A 25,468-nucleotide genomic window follows, 5' to 3' on the forward strand; every position below is an offset into this window, starting at 1 on the left:
GCTGCCTTTGGCTGGCCTGATGGCCCAGGGGAGCGGAAAACGACAAAGGAAAAGGAGAGAGTGGAGGAAGGGAACGAGAGGCATTGGCCATGTTTTCAGGGAGCCCAGGCTGGCCCCTTCCAAAGGGCTGACACCCTTTGCCGGAGGAGCGGGGCATGCCCAGCCCCTCTCAAAGCAATGGCCACGATTTCCGTCCTTCAGTCTGGCATCATCTTCTGCGTTCACAGGGCTCCTGGTCTGGGCTGTCGCCAGTGGCTTTAGCAAGGGGGGCACCTTCTGCTGCCACAGTAGCGGCTGGTGATGCAGGAGAGGTCACAGCACCCAGAGTTGATGGGCACTCCGTCACGGCTGAGGATGCTGCCAACAGCAGCGGAGGTGGAGGAGCCCACGGCAGTGCTCTGTGGGAAGGAGCTGAGGATGGGGCCAGGAAGAATCACCACCACGGGGGAGGGCTGGATGACGACGGTGGAGTTCTGGCACTGCCTGACGCAGGGCTCGTTGCAGCTGTTGGCCAGCGGGGTCGGGCCGCAGGGCTGGCAGGGCTGGCACTGGTCGTAGCAGGACATGTCTCAAAGGTAGAGATGAACCTGGGAGAGAGGACAGGGGGAAGCAGAGCACAGGGGCACCTGAGGAAGAGCCTGCAACCCCACCAACAGGAAGCCAAGGCACCTGCTGGGTGGGGAGGTAGAGGCTGTGCAGGGGGGAACAAGGGCTTCTTTGCCTGAGCCCAGCGGGGCTCTTCAGATAGCAGCCAGGCCCAGGGATCCTCCTGCCTAGCCTGTGGCCAAGAAGCTACCTCAGCCCAGCCCCAGCCTATCTCCATGGCAGACCGTCTCTCCTCTGCTCTCTCCCGTGATCACGATCGCAGAGCACTAACATAAGACCAAGGAGCAGGTATCCCCTGGGATGTCCTGGAAGGCAAGAGTCCATCCTAGAGGAGGAAGCAGAGGAGAAAAGGGGGTTCCAACTCACCTGTTTCCCAAGGAGAAGGAGGTGACGGAAGTGGTTGAGAGAGCGACCAGTTGGTCTGGCTTTTATACTGGCCTCTAGACTGCCTGAGGCCCAAAGGCAGTGCTGCATAAGCTACAATTCTCCTGCCTGCTCCTAATGAACGGAAACATCCCAGGGATGTGTTGCTGTTTCCCTCTATGCTGCCTTTGCATTTCCTGGTTATGTCATGCCCATTCCCGCACGGATGCTTCTGATGAGTGCTGGGATGAGAGGCCCCCGGATTTCCGGCATAAGCGGGCCTCAAAGTGGGCAGAAGACATGGACTAAGTGCCAGAGGGGTCCAGTGGAGGCAGATGGTGTCTGCCTGGGGCACTCTGGTGGGTTTCTTTTTTCATCCTGCTGACAGGAAGAGCCCCAGTGCTCCCACCCCTGCAATCCTTGGCTTGTCCCCCAAGGGCTCCTGTGAGTATGTGCCCTGTGCTCCTCTTTCCTTCCCTCATGGCTCACGCCAACAGTCAGTGGCTGTGTCTTCCCGGGCAGGCAGGCTGCACTTCAACTTTTCAACTCGCTTGTACCTTAAGCTGCCCTCAGGAGGAAGTTGCCAACCTCTTTGGGGCTGACAGCCTTGAGGGTTCATCGATTGTGGGGAGAGGCCCAAATGCCCTCCAGCTCCCAAATCTAGGGAAATACTCTGAAAGCCAGAGGATCAGAATTGTTGAGGTGGAAAGGCACCTCTGGAGATCACCTAGTCCCATGCCCCTGCTCAAGCAGGCTCAGTTAGACCGTGTTGTCTACAACTACGTCCAGACAGGTTTTGTCTGTCTCCACAGAGGAAGACTCCATGACTTCTCTGAACAACCTGTTCCGGTGTTTGACATCCCTCACAGCAAAAAGTTTTTTCTTTGCGTTCAGATGGAATGTTATTTGTTTTAATTTTTGCCCGTTGCCCCTCATCCTGCCAGTGGGCACTACTGAGAAGAGTCTGGCCGCATAAACAAAACAAAGGGTCTCCGCTTCATGGTGCCCCTGGAGCAGGGGATGCACTCTGCTGTCCTTTGATGACCTGCTGCCTGGGAAGGAAGGGAAACCAACAGTAATGGTGGAAAGCTTGGGATGGCAGACTGAAGGCATCAGGGAGGCATCAGGGAGGAATCTGACTGGCACTTCAGCTTTTCAACTCTCTTTTACCTTAATCTGTCGTCAGGAGGAAGCTGCCAACCTCTTTGGCCTCCTCCTCTCCGTGGACGCTCTCTGTCCAGACTTAACAGAGTCTCTGTTAAGACTTGTCTTAACAATGTTGCCTGTGCATCTGTCCTGCTTAGATTGCCCCATCCCTGCTCTGGCAGGGAGGTCCCCAGCAGTTCCTCAGTCACACTCCCAGCCCCTCGTTGTCTATGGGGACACAGACAGGGACACAGCGCTCAGGTCTCACTGGACCTCGAACCCTGGCCAACTCTTTGCATGCTGCCTCCAGGCAGCCTCGAGGGGCTGAGCTGTTTCCCGGGGTCATGACTCATGTAAAAGCTTTGAGGTTACAGGGGACAATAAATGTGGTAGTGGTGTTTCCAGGAAAGTAAGCGTCCTGGGAAAGGGAGACTGGGGGCAGCCTGGAAAGACTGACAACAGCCAACTGGACCTGTCAGGAATCACGTTAGAGCAGTTCAGAGCATGCGGCTGCAGCTTCTCCAGATGGAAGACTTCATTGGGCAAATGCCAAATCATTTTGCAAGGATGCTTGCTTTTAAGGAAAAGCTTTTCAGAGCAGAACCCGTGGCGGTTTCCCCTGTGTGGTGATGCCAGGTGATGTGGGAGTTCCCCTCGCCTTCCCCAGACCATGGGGCCCTGAAGCTAAGTCTCCTGCCTCTCATCCAAGGCCAAAAGGTTGGGAACAGCTTTTCCCAGGCACTCCCTCCGGATGGCATCCCTTCCCCCCACCGTGTCGACTGCACCGCACAGCTTGGTGTCGTTGGCAAACTTGCTGAGCAGGCACTCGATCCCACTGCCCATGCCGTCGACAAAGATGTTAAACAGCGCCGGTCCCAGTACCGACCCCTGAGGAACGCCACTCCTCACTGATCTCATCCACTTGGACATTGAGCCGTGACCACAACTCTTCGAGTGCGACCGTCCAGCCAATTCCTTATCCACCGAGTGGTCCATCCGTGGAATCCATGTCTCTCCAATTTAGTGACAAGGATGTAACGCGGGACAGTGTCAAATGCTTTGCACAAGTCCAGGTAGATGACGTCTGTCACGCAGATCGATCCCTCAGTACCTCAAAATTGACCTTCCCTCTCTTTGTTGCATTTAGAGTGGTGCCTTTAACTTCTAAATTACACTTTTCTCTAGACTGCAAGAAGCTGTAGGATTTAGGGCCTGGTGACGCAAACTCCACAATGTGCTCGTCTGGCAGACATTAGCCCATCAACTCACTGAGCAGGGGTGTCCCAGTCCCCTGGATGACTCACAGATATCACAGAGACTGTGTCAAGATAAAGACAATGGTCTTGCAGGGCACCTGCGAGATCATAAAGCTCTAGGTGTGCATATGCTGTTTTGAAGCAAGCTACGGAAATGTTGGTATTGTACCCCAGGGTACGTGTGCTCAATGGAAGCACACAGTGGACTGCTGCTTCCTCTGCCCCAGCTGTGTTTGAGGGAGGGAAAGAGAAAGACACAGCATGTCCTCACGCAAGGAAAGCCCTTGGGTGACCAGCCAGGAAATGAATAGGTAGTGTTGGGGAAAACAACCACCCAGCCCATGTCATTAGCTGAGATGACTTCCGTTCATCACGAGCACCTTAGAAGATTGCCACTTCCGCAGAAGCTACCTCTGGGCCTGGGGCAGGTCAGGGCCACCATAAAAGCCAGCGCAACTCCTCGCTCTCTCATCCACTTCTCTTGCCTCCTTCTCCTTGGGAAGCAGGTGAGTCTGAAGCCCTTTCCCCATGTCCTTCTTCTGGTCATGCAGATGCGTGCTCCTCCATCCTGTGCTGGCTTGTGGCGCTGCTTGTCATGGGAGGGGGGAGAAGGGCGAAAGCGAGTGTCTGGGACTTGCCTGAGGAGGCTCTTCTTTTAAGAGATAGTCATCAGGCACCTTGGGGCTGGTGGCACTTTGCACTACCATGTCCGGATGAGGCCAAGAAACCCTTCTCCCTCGCTGCAGGTGCCTTTCACATGCTCACAGTGGGGTGTTGGACTCAGGACAAACTGCTCCTCACGTGTACCTGTGCTCTGATTAGTCTCTACCCTCTCTCCCAGGTGTAGCTCTGCCCAGAGACATGTCCTGCTACAACCAGTGCCAGCCCTGCCAGCCCTGCGGCCCGACCCCGCTGGCCAACAGCTGCAACGAGCCCTGCGTCAGGCAGTGCCAGAACTCCACCGTCGTCATTGAGCCGCCTGCTGTGGTGGTGACCCTGCCCGGCCCCATCCTCAGCTCCTTCCCACAGAACACCGTTGTGGGCTCCTCCACCTCCGCTGCTGTTGGCAGCATCCTCAGCTGTGACGGAGTGCCCATCAACTCTGGGTGCTGTGACCTCTCCTGCATCACCAGCCGCTACTGTGGCAGCAGAAGGTGCCCCCCTTGCTAAAGCCACTGGTGACAGCTTGGACAAGCACCCCCAGGAATCCAGACCTAGATTCTCAACTGAGAGCAGAGCTCCTGGCCATTGATTTCAGAGAGGCTGAGCATCCAGTGCTGCCCTTCACAGGAGGGCAGCTGGGGCTCTCTGGAAACATGGCCAAAGTCTAACTCCATGGCCTTCCACCCTCTTCCATCTCTGTCTTGTCTTCTGCTCTTCTGGGCCGCAAAACCCCCGGAGACAACCTGAGGCATCTGCTGACCCCTCTCAGGACAGGCAGATGGATGCCTTGAGGGATCTCCACCGTGGGCAATGGGCACAGACTTTCTGCAGCTGCTGGTGCTCTCCCTGCACTGGCAGCCTCCTCTAGAATTGACCTTGTTTCCCACTTCAGAGTCATTAAAGTTTTCCGCATCACATCCTCTGCCTCCACGTAATCCTTTTTTGGTGTCCTTGTCTCGTGTTTCCAAGGAAGAAAGGCATTGCCTTGGGTGGTGGGGGGTAAGGTGCGGGCACGAGCAGACCTTTCATCATTCCCAGAGGAAGGGGAGGGTGGGACAGAGGGTAATGGGTCCCTTCCAGTCACTGTTCCTTGGAGCTAAGGAAGACATACTCAGCTGCTCCTAAGCCTGTAGCAATCGGTCCCTGCATTCTGGCATCAGGCGTTTGACACGGTCCCCCACAACATGCCTCCGTCTAAATTGGAGAGAGATGAGTTTGATGGGTGGACTGTTCAGTGGATGAGGAACTGGTTGTATGATCACCTCCAGAGGGTAGTGGTCAACGGCTCAATGCCCAGATGGAGATCAGTGACAACTGGTGCCCCTCCGGAGTCCGTACAGGGACCAGTACTGTTTAATACCTGCATCGATGACATAGACAGTGGGATCGAGTGCACCCTCAGCAAGTTCACAGATGTCACCAAGCTTTGTGGTACAGTTGACATGCTCGAGGGACAGGATGCCATCCAGAGGAACCCTGACAAGCTCAAGGATTGGGCCCATGTGAAGCTCCGGAACTTCAACAAGGCCAAGTGCAAGGTCCTGCCCCTGGGTCGGGGCAACTTCCGGTATCAATACAGGCTGGGGGATGAAGGGCTTGAGAGCAGTCCTGCTGAGAAGGACTTGGGGGTACTGGTGGAGGAAAAGCTGGACATACGCTGCAACACACACTTGCAGCCCAGAAGGCCAGCCATATCCTGGGCTGCATCAAAAGAAGTGTGGCCAGCTGGTTGAGGGAGGTGATTTTCCCCCTCTACTCCGCTCTGGTGAGACCCCACCCGGAGTACTGCGTCCAGCTCTGGAGTCCTCAGCACAGGAAAGACATGAACCTGTGGAAGTGGGTCCAGAGGAGGGCCACAGAATTGATCAGATGGATGGAACACCTCTCCATCCATTGGGGTTGCTCAGCCTGGAGAAGAGAAGGCTCTGGGGAGACCTTATTGCAGCCTTTCAGTACAGAAAGGGGCTCTATAAGAAGGTTGGAGACAATCTTTTTAGCAGGGCCTGTAGCGATAGGACAAGGGGTAGTGGTTTTAAACTACAAGAGAGTAGATTCAGACCAGCTATAAGGGAGACATTTTTTACAATGAGGGTGGCGAACACTGGAACAGGCTGCCCAGAGAGGTGGTAGATGCCCCACTCTTGGACACATTCAAGGTCAGGCTGGACTGGGCTCTGAGCAATCTGACCTAGTTGAAGACGTCCCTGCTTATTGCAGAGGGGGTGGACTAGATGACCTTTAAAGGTCCCTTCCAACCCAAACTATTCCACGATCCTATGTTTCCATGATTTTACGGTTCAATGGTTTCTATGATCTCTGCTGAGATAACAGCCCCATAGCCTTACAGCACATTCCGCAGTGAGGAACCTGGTGCTGCTGGAGGTTTTGACTGGTCAGCAGTTCACAAACTTGTGCAGAAGGGAGTTCCTCGTGCTCTGGGTAGCAGCTCTGAGCTGGGAACAGAAGCTCAGTCGGAAGATGGCCCCAAAGGGTGCAGGAGTGGGCGTGGAAACAGCTTGTACAACAGTCCCCAAACCTTCTTCTCCTCATCCTCCCACCTGTTCCCAGAAGGACAGGGCATGGTCTGCGCATGAGGGCAAGGACAGCAAGGGCAGGTCACCAATAAACCCTCCACCCCTCCCCCCCGCCCCCAACAGTTCCTTCCACAGTCCAGCAGTCGCACGGATATGCAGAGCTAAGGCGACTCACAGATTGATGTAGGAATGAGCTTGGCCAGACTACACGCTAGGGCCCTCACTCCAGATAAAGCATGACAGGTTCCTCTTAGATTGGCTGCCCCGGCTGAAGTTACAGGAGGTTGGAAGACAAGATACTGAAATCAATCCAATTTTGAAAGCGCTCCCTCTCCAGACAAGAGCAACCCAGTTTGTATTGGTGAGACTCAGTGTGCCAGCTATTGTTAATTGTGATTGTGATTGTGATGAACAGAATCTACAGGAAGTCCACAAGAAGCTGGGAGGGGGCACAGCCGGGGCAGCTGACCCAAACTGGCCAAAGGGATACTCCATACCATATGCTGTCATGCTCAGCATATGGGCTAGGGGGAGTTGGCTGTGGATGGCCGCAGCTCAGGAACTAGCTGGGGATTGGTCAGCAGTTGGTGAGAAACTGTGGTGGGCCTGACTTATTTTGTATATTATTATTTTGATCCATTATTGTTATTGTTATTACTGTTGTTGTTAATGTTGTTGTTGTCACCATTCTTCTTCTTCTTCTTATTGTTATCATCAACATTTTCCTTTTCTGTCCCATTAAATTGATTATACCTTAACCCAGAAGCTTTACTTTTTTTCGTTTTTCTCCCATCCCACTGTGGGGAGAGTGAGCTAACGGCCGTGTGGTTGTTTTAGCTGCCTGCCGGCTTAAATCACAACACAGCATATGCCCCGCTTGGCTGAGGCCTGTCCCTGTGCACAGAGGAGCTCCCCAAACAGTTTGGTGAAGCCTGATGTGTGCGCCCATGTGTTCCTGATCCTGCCAGGCTGAAAACACCAATGTCTGATGAACGTTTGTCCTTTGCAGACCTACAAGGATTCAAAAGGATGATTGCAAGTTCAGCGAGAGGTCAGATCATCCCACACTTGTGGATTCAGCCTCCACAATCGCCTGAGTGAAAATAGATCTGCTGCAAGATGGACTTTCGATTGAATGCCATCCTATAGTTCGACCGAACTGAGTAGAGTGGGGGAAACTGTGACGGGGGTTGTCAAATGCACCGTGAAACCTTGGTTCATCTCTCGTGCTCCTCCTCACTCATGGATTTCAACTTTCTTGAGGATTGGGGGATCCAGTTCTTGCTCAAGCTGCGCGTCAGCACCGTTATCTTCTCAAGAAATGCCTCCTCTGGAAAGGTCCACTCTGATGAGGTTTGGAGGAAAACTCAGAGAACAAATGAAGGGTTTTCGTTATTTTTCAGAGAAAGTCCCCTTTTTGCAAGGGACTGACTGCTAGGCTCAGATGAGTCTCTGACTGGTTCCTTCCAGCCCTTGGTGCTGTGCGGAGCACACAGATGAGAATGCACAAGCACCCTCTGCACAGCCCATGGCAAATAATCTCCTGCCCTAGAGTGTGCAGGGAAACCAGTTCCAGGGCAGGGGTTCTTCTACCACCTTCTCCTTCCTCTCAAGCCACTGACACTGCCTCCTTCTGGAAGAGAATATAATGGCCTGCAGATCTCCAAGTGCACTGAGGAAATAGTGCTGCAAGAGAAGAGCTCCCTTTCCCCCAAGCTCAGCCTGGCACAGATGCATCCCCTCCCTCCCCTGCGTTGTGGCACTAGCCAAGGAAGCTCCCTGCACCAGGGTGTCTTGCACAGCACAGAGGTACAATGGATGGGAACAGCAAAGTAGTGAGTGTCTTTGGGCAGGAGCTCTGAGACCTCAATTCAGTGTGGATCCCATAGCACAATAATGCCAAGGTAAAAAAAAACCAACAACAAAACCAATCAGTTAAAAATTTTCTAACATCTAAATAGAATTTCCCAGGTTCCAAATCGTGCCCATTGCCTCTCGTCCTTCCCCTGTGCGCTTTGAAAAGAGCCTGCCTCCATCTTTTCCACATCCTCAGGGCACATAGACAGATCTCCCTTGAGCCTTCTTTTCCTAGGGCCCTGTTCCCTCAGGCTCTTCTGGTACATCATGTCCTCAAGCCCCCGGACTGCCTTGGGGGCTTCTGCTGCACTCGCTCCCGCATGTCAATGTCTTTCCTATATACTGAGGAGCCCCAAAGTGAACACCGGACCCCGGGCATGGTCTCATGAGTGACAAACAGAGGAGAAGGATCACTTCCCTGGGTCTGCTGGCTACACTTTTGCTAAGACATCTCAGAGTGCAGTGGGTCTGCTTTGCCACAAGGGCACAATGCTGACTCACCTTCAGCCACTGGCCACCAGGCATCCCCTGCCTTCCCAGGTACCTACAGAATGCTCTAAGCTACATCAAGAAGCTGAAAGGTGCCTGTCCCCAGAGGAACTGGTAGCTCCTGACTCAGGCCTTTGGAGGAAGATCCCATGGCGAGCAGTCTCCTTTTCTTTGAAGACCAGGGAAGAGGCAACAATGGGCCAGCAATTTTGTCTACGGACCTGGGGTAAGGTCTGGGCAAGGTGAGCCATTCATGGCATGAGGCTGTGCCAGAAGTCATGCCGACGAGCATGTAAAGAACTCTTCCCTAAGCTCCCTGCAGCCACAGAGTGCTTCCAGCTCTCCAACCCCGACTGTGATCAAAGAAACACAGAAATGGAGAGTACGTTAACTCAGCAGGTTATTTCATGTGTTCTGCCTGCACTTCTCAGTGACTGCTTCGAGTCCACAGCAGCAATATTGAGTATCATAGAATCATAGAAAGGTTTGTGTTGGAAGGGACCTTAAAGATCAGCTGGTTCCAACCCCCTGCCATGGGCGGGGACAGCCTCCACTAGACCACGTTGCCCAAAGCCCCATCCAACCTGCCCTTGAACACTTCTGGGGATCCAGGGGCAGACGCAGCTTCTCTGGGCAACCTGTGCCAGTGCCTCACCACCCTCACAGGGAAGAATTTCTTCCTAACGTCTAATCTAAATCTACCCTCCTTCAGTTTAAAGCCCTTACCCCTTGTCCTATCACTACATGCCCTCGTAAAATATATTAGAAGATAACAAAGAAGTGTTTGGACTAATGACTATAAATGCCTATAAAACCTAGAGGCAGGGATAGATGATGGGACCGCGTGGCCCACACAGTGACGGATCCTGGGCTTCCAGGAGTCATGAGCAGGGTGTCTGCAGGCCTTCCACCAAATTCTGTATCTTTAAGAGAAAGCGTGGTCTGAACAGTGATGGAGTCTGACAACACATAATCCAAATTTTATTGAGGCAATAAAACAGATAATCAACAACATGCCTATATGGTGACCCGATCACTGGTAGTAAACACATAAGCAATGCTATGGCTGTGGCGGACTGTCAGGGATACTGAATGTCCAAGTCACCTGACAGCAACAGTAAATCTCACAAATATTTCTTGAATGTGGGCAAGAGTTCCACAGTCCCTTGGCTCCACCAAGGGTAGCGTGACTTGAGAGAATACCTTACATGGATAATGTGGGCCACATCCTGCCTATGCTGCCAATGCTGGTGAAGCACAGGGTGTCAGTAGGCACCATGTTAGAAAGATAGGGTAGGGTAGGGTAGGGTAGGGTAGGGTAGGGTAGGGTAGGGTATTTTTCTGGCAGGGACCTACGACGATCATCTAGTCCAACTGCCTGACGACTTTAGGGCTGACCAAAAGTTAAATCATGGTATTAAAGGCATTGTCCTAATTGGGAACTGTAGCGCACAGACCATCTGTGCATGACCTATATAAGCTAGAAACTTATTTTTACACTGCCTGACTGTGTATCCAGCTATCCCTCACTTTATCAGCTCACTCATTCCGCTCATTGTCCACCTCACTTTCTATAATCTAGAAAACGCTGATCCATGTCTCTGTACAATCTTATATTGCAGGCTCATGTCAATCCTGATACGTAAGTCTGCCAGATCATACTGCTTTCAACAGCATCTCACAAGGGTCTGAGTTTTTTCCATATCAACTAATGACCTGTAGTTTCTCATTCAGAGGAAGACATAAACTTTCCTGCTTCTCATTCTGCTTGTGCTTCTTACCAAATATTTTTATAATATGCCACATTATCCGCCAATGCCTGGTACTTCAGCATTTCATCTTTTCTAGCACTGAACTAGCTTTCTTTGTATGGCTTAGAGGACTTTGTCAATTCCTATATATGTACACCTCTTTTTCACAGAATGATAGAATCATAGGATGGTTTGGGTTGGAAGGCACCTTTAAATACCACCTTGTCCAAACGCTCTGCCATGAGTAGGGACATCTTTCGTTACATCAGTTGCTCAAAGCTCCATCCAACCTGATTTTGGTTTAGTCAATATTTCTAGAAGAGAAGGTCCATATGGTCTCTACTTCTTTCTTCCTCTAAACATCTGTGTAAGAAGAATACATCAAAAGGAACTTGCAGACATGAAAAAAAGTGTGGAGTCTGAGTGCTCCTTTTAGGCCCAATCATTCTTACATGAAAAATATGTCGGCTCTCAACAGAACAAGTCAAGTTTGCAGGGCTCGGAGCAGATAGGGCTCTTCCTACCAGCAGGAAGAGCACTGAGGCATGCTTGTCCTGGAAATCCCGGGGCCTCTCATCCCAGCACTCATCAGAAGCATCCGTGCGGGAATGGGCATGACATAACCAGGAAATGCAAAGGCAGCATAGAGGGAAACAGCAACACATCCCTGGGATGTTTCCGTTCATTAGGAGCAGGCAGGAAAATTGTAGCTTATGCAGCACTGCCTTTGGTCCTCAGGCAGTCTAGAGGCCAGTATAAAAGCCAGACCAACTGGTCGCTCTCTCAACCACTTCCGTCACCTCCTTCTCCTTGGGAAACAGGTGAGTTGGAACCCCCTTTTCTCCTCCGCCTCCTCCTCTAGGATGGATTCTTGCCTTCCAGGACATCCCAGGGGATACCTGCTCCTTGGTCTTATGTTAGTGCTCTGCGATCGTGATCACGGGAGAGAGCAGAGGAGAGATGGTCTGCCATGGAGATAGGCTGGGGCTGGGCTGAGGTAGCTTCTTGGCCACAGGCTAGGCAGGAGGATCCCTGGGCCTGGCTGCTATCTGAAGAGCCCCACTGGGCTCAGGCAAAGAAGCCCTTGTTCCCCCCTGCACAGCCTCTACCTCCCCACCCAGCAGGTGCCTTGGCTTCCTGTTGGTGGGGTTGCAGGCTCTTCCTCAGGTGCCCCTGTGCTCTGCTTCCCCCTGTCCTCTCTCCCAGGTTCATCTCTACCTTTGAGACATGTCCTGCTACGACCAGTGCCAGCCCTGCCAGCCCTGCGGCCCGACCCCGCTGGCCAACAGCTGCAACGAGCCCTGCGTCAGGCAGTGCCAGAACTCCACCGTCGTCATCCAGCCCTCCCCCGTGGTGGTGATTCTTCCTGGCCCCATCCTCAGCTCCTTCCCACAGAGCACTGCCGTGGGCTCCTCCACCTCCGCTGCTGTTGGCAGCATCCTCAGCCGTGACGGAGTGCCCATCAGCTCTGGGTGCTGTGACCTCTCCTGCATCACCAGCCGCTACTGTGGCAGCAGAAGGTGCCCCCCTTGCTAAAGCCACTGGCGACAGCCCAGACCAGGAACCCTGTGAACGCAGAAGATGATGCCAGACTGAAGGACGGAAATCGTGGCCATTGCTTTGAGAGGGGCTGGGCATGCCCCGCTCCTCCGGCAAAGGGTGTCAGCCCTTTGGAAGGGGCCAGCCTGGGCTCCCTGAAAACATGGCCAATGCCTCTCGTTCCCTTCCTCCACTCTCTCCTTTTCCTTTGTCGTTTTCCGCTCCCCTGGGCCATCAGGCCAGCCAAAGGCAGCTTGGGGGCACCTGCCTGCCCCTCTCCCTCTGCGGGGCACTGACTCTTGGCTGCCCGTGGGGATCCTTCCACTGCGGGCTCCTCTTGGAGACATCTTGTTTCCCTCTTTGGACTCATTAAACCCTGCTGCATCCCAGCCTCAGGCTCTGTGTGGTCCTTTCCTCTCTGGATGCTCTCTACAGCTGTCCAGGGAGACAGGAGATCTGCTGGGAGGGAACAAACGGGTGAGCCGGTGGAGCCCTTCTCATTCCTAGAGGATTGGGAGGGCAGGACACACTGTCTGTGGGCCTGCTTCACTCCCTGTCCCTTGCAGCTCAGAACGACATCTCTGCCTCCTCCACAGCCAGCAAGGTTTTTTGCAGGGGCCTGCAAGACGACACAGAGGAGCGACTGACAGTTCCTCCCATGGCACTGCAGAGAGAGCGCCGATCAGAATAGCCCACGCTCGCTCTTTGCAGCTCATGGCAAGTGCAATCCCATCCTGGGGTGCAGGGGAAGAACAGTTGCATGGCAGAAGCTCTCTCACCACCTTCTCCTCTTCTCTGCATCTACTAGTCCCAGCCCCTGACAGGAAGAGGATCTTTGTTTGCAGATCTCTGGGTGCCTCGTGGAAACAGGGGTGCCAAGGGAGAACCGAGAGCTCTTTCCCCAGAGCTCAGCCTTGCACAGAAGGGCCTCCTACCAGGAGGCCAAGAGAGGAGAACTGTACTGTGCCCCTCCTCCCAGCTCCCACCTCTCCCAAAGCCGACCAATCATGGGGAACAGCCTTTGGTGCTTGAACCTCAGAAACCTGGGACTACAAAGACAGCCAAGATCTTCTGCACTGACCGACCCATGAAACACTGAGCGTGGATGGGTTGGAAAGGAGAGGCAATGCGGGCTGGATGGTTGGGGAAAGGAATGCTGGTGAAGGGGGGTCTGGGACAACCAAGGGAGCAGGTGTTTCTTCTCTGTCATCAGTTCTGATGCAGGACCTTTGCTAGCAGAGTCAGAAAGAGCAGAAGCAAGCACAGAAGCTCCCATTCACAGCTTTCCTCCCACACGGCCTTCGCGATCTCCTTGTTCGTTTCAGCCTTGTGGCAGGAGAGTTGGCGGGCTGTGCTCTGCCCGTGGCTGTCAACCTGCCACTACTTCCCAGGTACACAAGCACAAAGGCCAGTTGACATCATTGCCCACCACCCTCTGAGGGGAACAGCAGTGGGAGAAAGAGACTGCTCCTGATGGCACAGATGCACAGCAAAACCCCCCACATAAATGATAAACGCTCATGGCACTTCTAATTGCCATAGTTGGGACCTTGGCTGGCTTGCAGACACCCAGCCAGCTGCTCTTGCACTCTCCTTCCTCTATGGGACAGGAGGAAGAGAAAGTAAGGTGGAAAAGATCATGGGTCGAGATAAAGGCACAGGGATTACCTACCATTCGCCGTCACAGGCAAAACAGACTTGACTTGGGGAAGATTCCTTTAACTTATTACTAGTGAAAAATAGAGCCGGATGGTGAGAAAGAGTGAAAAATCCTTCAAATACCTTCACTGCATCCTCTCCTCCTTTTCACAGACTCAACCTCCCTCCTTCATTCACGGCTCTTCTATTTCCTCCACCCCCAAGCAGCGCAGTGGGATGCGGCATGGGGGGTTGTAGTCAGTACACAACAAGTCCTTTCTGCCGCAGTTTCCTCTGCACATTTTTCCCTGCTCCAGTCTGAGCACTTCCCATAGGTTGCAGTCTTTCAAAACCAGCTCCAGCGTGGGTCCTGTCCACAGGCTGCAGTCCTTCCAGATAAGACTGCTCCAGCGTGGGTCCTCCAGGGGCCACAGTTCTGCCAGCAGCCTGCTTCTGCACGGGCCCTGCACAGGCCACACTTCCTGCAGGGGATATCCTAGAATGCTGGAGTGGTTTGGGCTGGAAGGGACCTCAAAGCCCATCCAGTTCCAAACCCCCTGCCATGGGCAGGGACACCCTCCACTAGACCACGTTGCCCAAAGCCCCATCCAGCCTGGCCTTGAACACGTCCAGGGATGGGCCATCCACAACTTCTCTGGGCCTGTTCCGAGGATGTCACGTGGCACAATGTCAAATGTTTTGCACAAGTCCAGGTGTACAGCACCAGTTGTTCTTCCCTTATCCACCCACGCTGTAACCCCATCGTAGGAAGCCACCACATTTGTCAGGCATGAAGGAGGATCTACTCCATGAGGATTCCAGGAGGATCTCCTCCATCATCTTGCTGGGCACAGGTGAGACTGACCGTCCTGTAGTTCCTCAGCTCTTCCTTTTTTCCCCTTTTTAAAAATGGGGATTGCGTTTCCCCTTTTCCAGTCAGTGGGAACTTCACTACACCGGCGCAGCTTCTCAAATACGGTGTAGAGTGGTTTAGCCGCTTCATCCATGAGTTTCCTCAGGACGTGCGGAGGCATCTCATCAGGTCTCATGGACTTGTGCGCCTTCAGGTTCCTTAGATGGTCTCGAACCTGATCTCCTCCGACAGTGGCTGGTTCTTCATGCTCCCAGTCCCTGCCTCTGCTTTCTGACTCTTGGGTGGTGTGGCTAGAGCACTTGCCAGTGAAGACTGAGGCAAAATATTGTTGAGTACCTCGGTCTTCTCCATGTCCCCGGTAACCAGGTCTCCCATTTCATATGGGAGGGGTTCCACATTTTCCCTAGTCTTCCTTTTATCACTGACGTACCTATGTAAGGTTTTCTTCTTGTCCTTGACATCCCTGGCCAGTTTTAATTCTATCAGGGCTTTAGCCTTTCCTAACCTGATCCCTGTGTGCTTGGACAATTTCTCTGTATTCCTCCCAGCCTACCTGCCCTTGCTTCCACCCTCGGTAGGCATCCTCAGTGTGTTTGAGTCTGTCCGGGAGCTCCTTGTTGATCCATGCAGGCCTCCTGCTGTTTTTACCTGCCTTCCTCTTTGTTGGGATGCATCGTTCCTGACCTTGGAGGATGTGATCCTTGAATCCTTGTCTCTAAATTGGAGAGACACGCATTCGATGGATGGACCACTCGGCCGACAAGGAATTGGCTGGATGGTCGCACTCAAAGGGCTGTGGTCAACGGCTCAATGTCCAAGTGGAGAACAGGGAGGGGTGGCGTTCCTCTGCGGTTGGTACTGGGACCGACACTGTTTAACATCTTTGTTGGCGACATAGACAGTGGGATCAAGTGCACCCAATGACACCAAGCTGTGTGGTGTGGTCGACACGCTGGAGGGGAGAGATGCCATCCAGAGGGACCTTGACAGGCTGGAGAGGTGGGCCCATGCAAACCGCATGAAGTTCAACAAGGCCAAGTGCAAGGTCCTGCACGTGGGTCGGCGCAATCCCAAGCACGACTGTAGGCTAGGCGGGGAATGGATTGAAAGCAGCCCTGAGAAGAAGGACTTGGGGGTGTTGATTGATGAGAAGCTCAACATGAGCCGGCAGTGTGCGCTTGCAGCCCAGAAAGCCAACCGTGTCCTGGGCTGCATCAAAAGAAGTGTGACCAGCAGGTCGAGGGAGGTGATTCTGCCTCTCTACTCTGCTCTTGCGAGACCCCACCTGGAGTACTGTCTCCAGCTCTGGGGACCCTACTACAAGAGAGACATCAAGCTGTTGGAGAGAGTCCAGAGGAGGCCACAAAGCTGATCAGAGGGCTGGAGCACCTCTCCTAGGAGGACCGGCTGAGAGAGTTGGGCTGGTTCAGCCTGGAGAAAAGAAGGCTCCGGGGAGATCTAATTGCGCCTTACCAGTACCTGAAGGGGGCCTACAGGAAAGATGGTGAGGGACTGTTTATCAGGGAGTGTGGTGGTAGGACAACGGGTAGTGGGTTTAAGCTGAAGGAGGGTCGATTTAGATTAGATGTTAGAAAGAAATTCTTTACTGTTAGAGTGGTGAGGCACTGGAACAGGTTGCCCAGGGAGGTTGTGGAGGCCCCATCCCTGGAAGTGTTTAAGGCCAGGTTGCATGAGGCTTTGGGCAATGTAGTCTAGTGAAGGGTGTCCCTGCCCGCAGCAGGGGGGGTTGGAACTAGGTGATCTTTGAGGTCCCTTCCAACGCAAACCATTCTATGATTCTATGATTCTATGCATATTGGCAAGCTTTCTTGGGCCTCTCTTCCCTCCAGGGCTTTGTCCCATGGTACTCTACCAAGCAGGTCCCTGAAGAGGCCAAAGTCTACTCTCCTGAAGTTCAAGGTAGCGAGCTTGCTGTGGGCCCTCCTTGCTGCGGAATGGGGGGTTGTGGTCAGTGCATAACAGCTCCTTTCTGCACAAAGAGGGACTTTTCCTGTGTCGCTCATGAAGAAGCAGCAGGGTTTCAGCGGCTTGCCCTAAATCACGTGTCCCTGCCTTCACAGACACAGTTGCTAGGCCCTCAGACTCAGGATTTTATGGGGGACATGGAATTCCTGGTGCTTCGTCGCCAAAGGCGTTTGAATCAAAGCTCTTGGCTTTCTTGGCCTTCCTCCCTGTACATAAAGCAAGAAGTGGAGGGCACAGGAGGCAGAGACTGCATTTCAGTTCTCTGAGCACCTCTCTGCCAGGCCAAAGGCACCACCATTCAGCTGTAGATGGACTCCTGCTGGCAAGGGCAACCCGCTACTCTGCGGTGCTCATGGACACACCAGGGGAGCAGGAGAGAGTCCCCCTGCTATGACCTGCGCATGCCCTTGTGATGAGGGTCACACAAGTACAGACTGACACACGTGTGCTCATGCACGCCTGCACGGAGCCATGCCAAAAGCTGTGCATGCCGTCAGAAATGACCCAGGTGCACATCAGTTGCCTGCACAGGACACCTTCAGCACTGGAGCTGAGTCTTCTGCCTGCGCCGACGTGTTTCTGCCTCGGAAATCCTCGGGCCTCTCGTCCCGGCACTTACAGAAGCCTTCCCATGGGGAAGCACGTGGCATAAGCCAGGAAATGAAAAGGCAGCAGTGCAGGAAACCAGGACACAGCCCATGCCATTAGCTTGGATGCTTTGCATTAGACATGAGCTTGTCAGAACATCATTATTACTTGCACAAGGGGTGCCTCCGGGCCTGAGGCAGCGCGGGACTCCTATAAAAGGCAGCCCAGGTCTCTGCTCTCTCATCCACTTCTCTCGCCTCCTTCTCCTTGGGAATCAGGTGAGTGGGAAGCCTCTTCTCCTCCTCCTTCAAGATCAGGTCTTTCCTCGATGCATGTCTCCGCTGATATGGACTGCCCTAGCCCAGGGCTGGGAGCTGCTTCTCATGGGAGAGGCAAGGGGAGAGAAGGTCTTCCGCAGAGAGGGGCTGGGACTTAGGTGAGCCAGCTCCTGGGCTGTGAGCTGGGCAGCGCATGCTGGGCCAGGAGGTGCCTTGCCTCCTGCGTGGTTGGGTGCGGTGCTGCTTCTCAGGTGCCCCTGTTTTCTACTTCTCCCTACCCTCTCTCCCAGGTGAACCTCTGGCCCAGAGACATGTCCTGCTCCGACCAGTGCCAGCCCTGCCAGCCTTGCCTGCCCTGCCAGCCCTGCGGCCCGACCCCGCTGGCCAACAGCTGCAATGAGCCCTGCGTCAGGCAGTGCCAGAACTCCATAGTCATCATTGAGCCCTCCCCCGTGGTGGTGACCCTGCCCGGCCCCATCCTCAGCTCCTTCCCACAGAACACCGTTGTGGGCTCCTCCACCTCCGCTGCTGTTGGCAGCATCCTCAGCCGTGACGGAGTGCCCATCAGCTCTGGGTGCTGTGACCTCTCCTGCATCACCAGCCGCTACTGTGGCAACAGATGTCAACCCTGCTGAATCTGCTGGCAGCTTCCCCTGGCAAGATCCTCCCAAGACCTCAGAACGTGCTGCTGGAGAGGAGACAGAGATTCAGGGCATTCTATGTAGAGCTTTGGGCCATCGTTTCCTTCTTCCACTCCTCTCTCTCTCTCTTTCCTTTCCTGTTGCTGTCTCTCAAGACCAGCCTAGCGGGGACCTGATGGCCTCCCTCCCTCTGCAGGGCGGGCAGGCCGATGGACAACACCCTGCAGGAGCTCTACTGCTTCTTAGTGGCTGACCCTGGTGCTCCCTGTGAGCCACCTCCTTTTCTTCTTTAGACTCATTAAAGTTGTGCTGCATTCAAGCCTGGGCCTCCGAGTCCTCCTTCCTTCTGTGGCAAGTCTTCCGGTCGGCTCAGGGGAAAAGGCGGACGAAGGGGAGAGTGGGACTCCCTGCAGTGGATTTTTTTCTTGCTGCCCTCTCCTTTGGACTTGAGAAAGACATCCCTGGCTCTGCACAGCCATCAGTGAGAGGACGGCTCCTAAGGGTGTCAGGAGTGGGGATGGGAAACAACAATGCCTCCCTACAGCCCACAGCATCAACTTCCTCTTCTGCAGTGCTCTGTTACCCACTCTAGGGTCCATGGGCAATACACGTGGGCACAGGCAGGTGAGACCGGTACCTCACACAGTGTTCCAGTGCCTGGCAGGGCCCAGCAGCTGTCCAGACATGCAAGGCGGAGGTAATTCACATGTTAGTACTGGTATCAGTCACGCTGAGGCTACACAAGGGAGTCCCCACTCGCTGTGAACTCTACAGCCCCATGGGCTACTTCCAACCTGGTGCTCTATGCTCCTATGATGCTATGATCTACCACCGTGTCCAATCGCATCTTGAAAACCTCCAGCAATGGGGACTCTACCACCTCCCTGGGGAGGTTGTTCCGCTGAGTGATTGTTCTTACTGTAAAAAATGTATTTCTTACGTCAAGATGAAAGCGCTCCCGGTGCAACTTGTACTCTTTGGCCCTTGTCTTCTCCATGTGGCTCCTTGCGATGAGAGAGCCTCTGTCCTCTCTGTAGCCACCCTTTAAGTACTGCACACACTGTGATGAGGTGTCCCCTGAACCTTCTCTTCTCCTCACAGGACAGGTGTCCAGCCCTTTGGTCACCTTTGACACGTACACAGGAGTGGCAGTGGGTGCTGGATGAGGATCAGCAGAGGCTGAGTCAGGGGACTTGGATTCCAGCGATGGCTGTCTTGATGCAAAGTGGCTATTCAGTAGTAGAGCCACCTGGGTGAAGGTGACCACAAACCCAATGCCCACGCTACCAGGGCTCGAAGGAAGTAGATTTACTTTTTCATGTGAGTGGTGTAATGGAGCAGTGTGCATATAGTGACATCACGATTAAAGGCCGTGACAGAGAGGATCAACAATTTGCTGATAGCTAGGAAGAAGGGGAAAAATGACTGTGCCAGCCAGCAGGCAACCAAAATGCCTTCCCCGGTGACAAGGAAAGTCTTCCTCATTTTTCACACAACGGTGGTGGTGTCCTGGTTTTGGCTGAGATGACAGAGTGAATTTTCTTTCTAGTAGCTGGTATAGTGCTGTGGTTTGGGTTTAGTATGAGGATAACGTTGATAACACACTGATGGTTTTAGTTGTTGCCAAGCAGTCAAGGACTTCTCAGCTTCTCATACTGGCACGCAAATGAGAAGGCGGGAGGCGCCCAAGAAGCTGGGAGGGGACACAGCCAGGACAGCTGACCCAAACTGGCCAAAGGGATATTCCATACCATATGACAGCATGCTCTGTCTATTAGTGGGGGGGTGGGCCGGGAGGCGGTTTGGCTTGAGAACTAGCTGAGTACCGCCCTCGGCTGGTGAGCATTTGTGATAACTTTGGCTTCTTCAAACACCTGCTTGGAAGAATCCCATGGGTTAGGGCTCTTGAAGGTGGTGGTGGGGGGGGTCCCAGAGAGCTGGTCAACATTCAAGCACCACTTCCTCCTAGCTCAAGATCGGTGCATCCCAAAGAGTAGGAAATGAAGCAAAGGAGGCATGAGACCCGCATGGATGAGCAAGGAGCTCATGGAAAAACTCAAAGGGAAGAAGGAAGTTTACGGTATGTGGAAAAAGGGCCCGGCCACTTGAGTGGAATGGAGGAATGTAGTCAGAGTATGTAGGGATGCAACAAGGAAGGCTCAGGCCCACTTGGAATTAAATCTGGCAAGGGATGCGTGGTGGTTGACCCTGCCTGGAGGCCAGGTGCCCACCAGAGCCGTTCTATCACTCCCCCTCCTTAACTGGACAGGGCAGAAAAGGTATAACGAAAGGCTTGTGGGTGGAGATAAGGACAGGGAGAGATCACTCACTACTTATCGTCACGGGCAAAACAGACTGAACTTAGAGAGAAAATTCATCTAATTTATTACCAAGCAAAACAGAGCAGAGCAACGAGAAATGAACCCAAATCTCAAAACACCTTCCCCAACCCCTCCCATCTTCCCGGGCTTAACTTCACTCCCAGTTTCTACCTACTCCCCCCTCAGTGGCCCAGGGGGACGGGGAATGGGGGTTGCGGTCAGCTGATCACACGGTGTTTCTGCTCCCCCTCTGGGGGAGGACTCCTCACATTCTTCCCCTGCACCAGCGTGGGGGGCCCTCTCACACGAGACAGTCCTCCACTAACTTCTCCAGCGTGAGTCCTTCCCACAGGCTACAGTTCTTCACGAACTGCTCCCACGTGGGTCTCTCCCATGGGGTGCGGACCTTCAGGACCAGACTGCTCCAGCGTGGGTCCCCCACGGTGTCACAAGTCCTGCCAGCAAACCTGCTCCAGCATGGGCTCCTCTCTCCATGGGCCCACGGGTCCTGCCAGGAGCTTGCTCCAGTGTGGGCTTCCCATGGGGTCAGAGCCTCCTTCAGGTGTCTCCACCTGCTCCGGCACAGGGTCCTCCACGGGCTGCAGGTGAGCCACCTCCTTTTCTTCTTTAGACTCATTAAAATTGTGCTGCATCCAAGCCTGGGCCTCTGAGTGCTCCTTCCTTCTGTGGCAAGTCTTCCAGTCTGGTTATGAAAAAACGTGGCTTCTTGGGGAGAATCAGCTTGGGCACAAAAGAGGACCCTTCCTCATTCCCGGAAGATGGGAAGGGTCGGACTCACTGCCCTGGGTTGTCTTTTTTGCCCTGTCCTTGGAGTTGAGGAAGATATTCTTGGCTACTTCACAGCAGATGGCCATCATTCCTTCCAGCCTTGTGGTATAGCTTCCTAGATGGGCCTGAAGCACTGCTTCCTGGATCACATTCTGTGAATGGGGAGACCAAGCCCTGCGTGAGGAGCCCGTGGCTGCCAATGGATGAGGTCAGCAGCCCCTCTGGCACTCTGGGAAGGGATCTCCTCTAGCTCTGGATTGAGCTGTGCTGGGCAATGAGGCTCGAATAGAGGATGGCTCCAAAGGGTTGAGGAGTGGGCATATGGAGTCAACAATACCACAATTTCATCCCTACCTTCCCCTCCCCTCCCTTACCCAGTCTAAGGTCCATGGCCAGCACACATGGGCACAGGCAGATAGGCACCTCATACAGTCCTTCAGCACCTGGCATGGCCCAGGTGCTGTCCAGACACGCAGGGCTGAGGTAATTCACAAGTTAGGATTGGTAGCAACCACACAATGGAGTCCCCACTCTCTGTGAACCCAACACCCCCATGGGCCACTGCAGCTCTGGAAGAGCACCCAGTGCCCAAATACCCATGGCTGCTCTGTGGTTCTTTGTCTCCTTTAAGCCTAGGGCGGCTTTCCTGGGCCTTTAAGGTTGTACCACTGCCAGATCCCAGCTCTGCTCTGGAAAGGCTCTGCGCAAGAGCAGTTACCCCCCTCCATCCCCACTGGGCCGTTGCAGCAACAGTGGGACACATTTCTGTGCTCAGAAGCTTCTCTGGTCTGTCGCTGCTGGGCCATTCGCATGTCTCCTGTGTTGGCTGCTATTCTCGGGCACCAGCTGGACCAAAAACCTTGGCATATCAGAGGCCTTGGCCAGGAGGAGATGCCAAGGCAGAAGGGTGGCCATGCACATCGGGAGCTCTGTGGACTGCCTTCCCCGCAGCAAAAGGTGAAATTCCAGCAGAGGGTCTTTCTGCCTGGAGGCTCAGTTATGAGATCCTTCATCTGCCTCCTAGCCACCCAGTTGTGAAGCAAAGCGATGAAGGTGTTGAGGCACTGACCCCGTCTTCCCTGTTATCAAGGTCTGTGTAAGCCCAGCTCAGCAGGCCCTAAGTCCACAAAGCATCTGCTCCCTGCATATCCCTGCAGGAAATCCCCGCTCTCCGGCCATCGTCCCACCATTTACAGGCAGACGGTGACTGGGCAGATGGCAGCAGTGCACAGAGTGTCCCCACAGTAACACGAGCTCTCCGCAGCCCAGTGATTCCCTACCTTCTCATGGCTTGTTTAAGGTGTTCATCTTCCCTGAGTCTGGGTGAGCTACTTGTGGCTTCACTGTTAATGCCAACGTTTAGGTGTGCTTTTCAGTGATACTTGGAAATTTTTGAGATGTCAGACTTCAGTCCCAGGTAGTGCTCTAAATCCTGGCATCCCTCAGGTATCCATGGTCTCCTGGGTGCAGAAAAGGAACTCCTGAAGGCACTTATGGCTCAAAATAACATCTCAGGCATACAGTGCCCCATGGACCACACGAGGTTCTACTCACACTCCTCCTGCCTGAAGTTTGGGGCAGAGGCACCATCTTTGTCCATCTCTCTGGGTGCTGGGCACCTTCTTTCTGTGCCCAGAAACCAAGGCTTCACCTCCTCCTTCATGAGACCTGCCGCCCCAGCACTGGGGTCTGTTGCCAGCACCCAGGCATCTCCAGTTCCTCCTCACAGTGGGCGTGGCCCCCACGGGTAGCCCCACGGGTTGAGAATTGGTCGTGCCCTGGGGACACGGTGGTACAGGACAGGCACCAACCCAACCATAGCACAAACATGGGGGATGACCCTGTCTGTACTCAGCTTCCCTGGCTCCCCAAGTGCTCCGAGGCAGGGACAGCCTGAACTCTGCTCACATCACCACTGCTCCTCACATGCAGGCCAAGGCTTTCCCAGCACTGCAGTCCCTGGCTGTTGGAGATCTGTCATTACCCCCTGTCTGCTCCATGTGGCTTCTTGTGATGACAGAGCCTCTGTCCTCTTTGTGGCCACCCTTTAAGTAGGAGACTACTGTGATGAGGTCCTCCTCGAGCCTTCTGTTCTCCAGGGAGAAAAGGATTTTACTCCTTCAGTCTTTCCTCATAGGATAGGTTCTCTAGCCCTTTGGTCATCTTTGACACATACAAGGTGATAGCAGCAGGCGGCAGATCAGGATCAGTGGAGGCCAAGTCAGGGGACTCAGATGCCAGCAGTGGCAGCTCCCATCTCCAGCACATTAGTGACCAGGTTTTCCTAGGTGGTTTAGCCGTGGAACCTAATCTACCTGATCATCCCAGATCAAACACAATATTCCTGAGCAAGCCTCAAATAGATGTGCAAGAGAAGAGGAGGAGTAAGCACATTGACCGTGTTTCTCCTGGGCAGCTTAAAAAAATATACAGCTCATGCTCAACAATAGTCATAGATGACCATGCAGTCAGTCAATCTAATCTTGGAAGCACGATAAAGTGCATCATTAGCAATATTCTACTGTATAAAGAACAGAGATTCAGAGAGATGATTGGATGTTTTTGAGGAAAAAAATCTCATCCTCTCACACAGGAAGAAGTTCCAGATGACTACTACAAGCATGGCCCTGATGGCAAGCACATCTACCAGTTCGTTTGGACACTTTTCAGTGTTCCACAGCTGATAGCTCAATATGCAATTTGGTTTATCTGGAAAGGCTTTTAACCTATGCAGAGATTGACATATACCCCAGTGACTGAAAGAGGATTGTCCCAGGAGCTGTAATTCTGGCTTCTACACTTGCTCCATGCAGCGACAATGAGGATGTCGTTCCCCAGCAAGGTTAGAAGATACATGGAGAAGATAATGGCACACGGGGCCATGTGCTCACCCAGGGAGGTCAGGAAGCCCAGAGGAATGAGATCAGTTACGGGTGTGACTTGTTCTCCTTTGCCATGGCTCTAAAAATTACAAAGGAGGTTACCTCAAAGTAAAAAAAAAAAAAAAATAAAAAAAATAAAAGAATGTGACGGAAGGCCCTAACCAGTACAAATTTCAGCTCGAGATTGCAAATGATCACGTGCATGATCATCCACACTAAGCCAATTCTGTCCCCGGAGGAATGCATTCTCTTAAACCAAAAGTGAACATAAATGGAATTTAAGGATGCTATAAAAATAGCAAAGCGCAGTGGGTTTTTTTCCAGTTCAGCTACTCCTGACATGTAGCTCTCAACAGCTGGAAGACGATAATGAGAATTTTTTTTTAAAATGTAGTCCTTTTTGACTCTGAGCCATGCTATTCTCCCTTGTGTGATTTTATTCTTTCAAAGAATAATTGCAATTTCCCAGTTCTCAGAAAGATGTCAAATGGGAGTCTTGTGCATGTTCTTTCCTGACTGTGTTCCTTGTCCTGTCTTCCACCTTATTGGTGCTTCTTGCTTATGTTTATGTGGGATCCACACCGAGCTGAGGTGCATTCTGAGACCAACACTCCTGTTTGTGTGTGAGAAAGTCAGAAAACCACCTCCAGGAGGACATCCTGGGGGCGATCCTACAGACGGCCACCTGGAAGAATCATCCCCTGAGCTCTCCACAGACACAATGTGCATCCAGTTTTCTAGCTGTAGGTGTAGGCAAGGAAGCACGGAAGATGTGAACATGTTAACTGAGCAGGTTAATGCAGAACCTGTCTTCACTTCTCAGTGGCCATCCACCTTTCCATCCCTCTCAGGCACATGACACCTCTTTTCTTCATGTGCCTCATTCTCTTTGCCTCCTGATCGTCCCTGTTCTGTCTCCCCTTCTCGCACATCCCAATTTGATACAGACTAAGTTCTGCCTGTCACTCCAGAAGGCTTCACTGCTTGCACGTACACTTTTACTCTCTCAGAAAGGAAAGCTCAGCTAAAACATCTTTGTAGCCACCAGGGCTGGTTTTGTCACCTTCCCACACAGTTGCTCTCCAAGGTCAGCTCTTTGCTCCACCAAATGGATTTAGCATGACGCTGTGCACAGAGGGACAAACTCATGCCTAGAAATGGAGTGAAGAGCTGGCTTTTGTCAGGAAATTGGGGCACAGGGATTCTCGCCAGCAAAGCAATGGAGATTCTCCTGAGATGGAGGAGAGACATGAAAAGCAATGGATCA

The 25,468-nt window shown here is 53.1% G+C and overlaps 2 protein-coding genes and 2 pseudogenes across 2 annotated transcripts; 3 read left to right on the forward strand and 1 right to left on the reverse strand.

Moving 5' to 3' along the window:
• Positions 1-257: 257 nt before the first annotated feature.
• LOC142605058 (feather keratin Cos2-3-like) lies at positions 258-1,036 on the reverse strand. Its single transcript, XM_075775148.1, has 2 exons — positions 973-1,036; positions 258-568 (listed from the first exon to the last, which is right to left on the reverse strand). The coding sequence occupies exon 2, from the start codon at positions 564-566 to the stop codon at positions 258-260; it is 309 nt and encodes a 102-aa protein (XP_075631263.1). The 5' UTR covers positions 567-568; positions 973-1,036.
• Positions 1,037-3,841: 2,805 nt separating this feature from the next.
• LOC142605014 (feather keratin Cos2-3-like) lies at positions 3,842-4,541 on the forward strand. The gene is made up of 2 exons (XM_075775035.1): positions 3,842-3,881; positions 4,213-4,541. The coding sequence occupies exon 2, from the start codon at positions 4,233-4,235 to the stop codon at positions 4,539-4,541; it is 309 nt and encodes a 102-aa protein (XP_075631150.1). The 5' UTR covers positions 3,842-3,881; positions 4,213-4,232.
• Positions 4,542-17,431: 12,890 nt separating this feature from the next.
• Positions 17,432-18,203, forward strand: LOC142604997 (feather keratin Cos1-1/Cos1-3/Cos2-1-like; annotated as a pseudogene).
• A 3,926-nt stretch (positions 18,204-22,129) lies between these two features.
• Positions 22,130-24,166, forward strand: LOC142604959 (cyclin-Y-like protein 1 pseudogene; annotated as a pseudogene).
• Positions 24,167-25,468: the final 1,302 nt, after the last annotated feature.

Source organism: Balearica regulorum, chromosome 24 (assembly GCF_011004875.1).
Source record: "Balearica regulorum gibbericeps isolate bBalReg1 chromosome 24, bBalReg1.pri, whole genome shotgun sequence".
In the NCBI taxonomy this organism is placed as follows: Eukaryota; Metazoa; Chordata; class Aves; order Gruiformes; family Gruidae; genus Balearica; species Balearica regulorum.

Bases quoted from the DNA above. Each gene is read 5' to 3' on its own strand.
- LOC142605058 (XM_075775148.1), bottom strand. From the start codon at position 566: ATGTCCTGCTACGACCAGTGCCAGCCCTGCCAGCCCTGCGGCCCGACC.
- LOC142605014 (XM_075775035.1), top strand. From the start codon at position 4,233: ATGTCCTGCTACAACCAGTGCCAGCCCTGCCAGCCCTGCGGCCCGACC.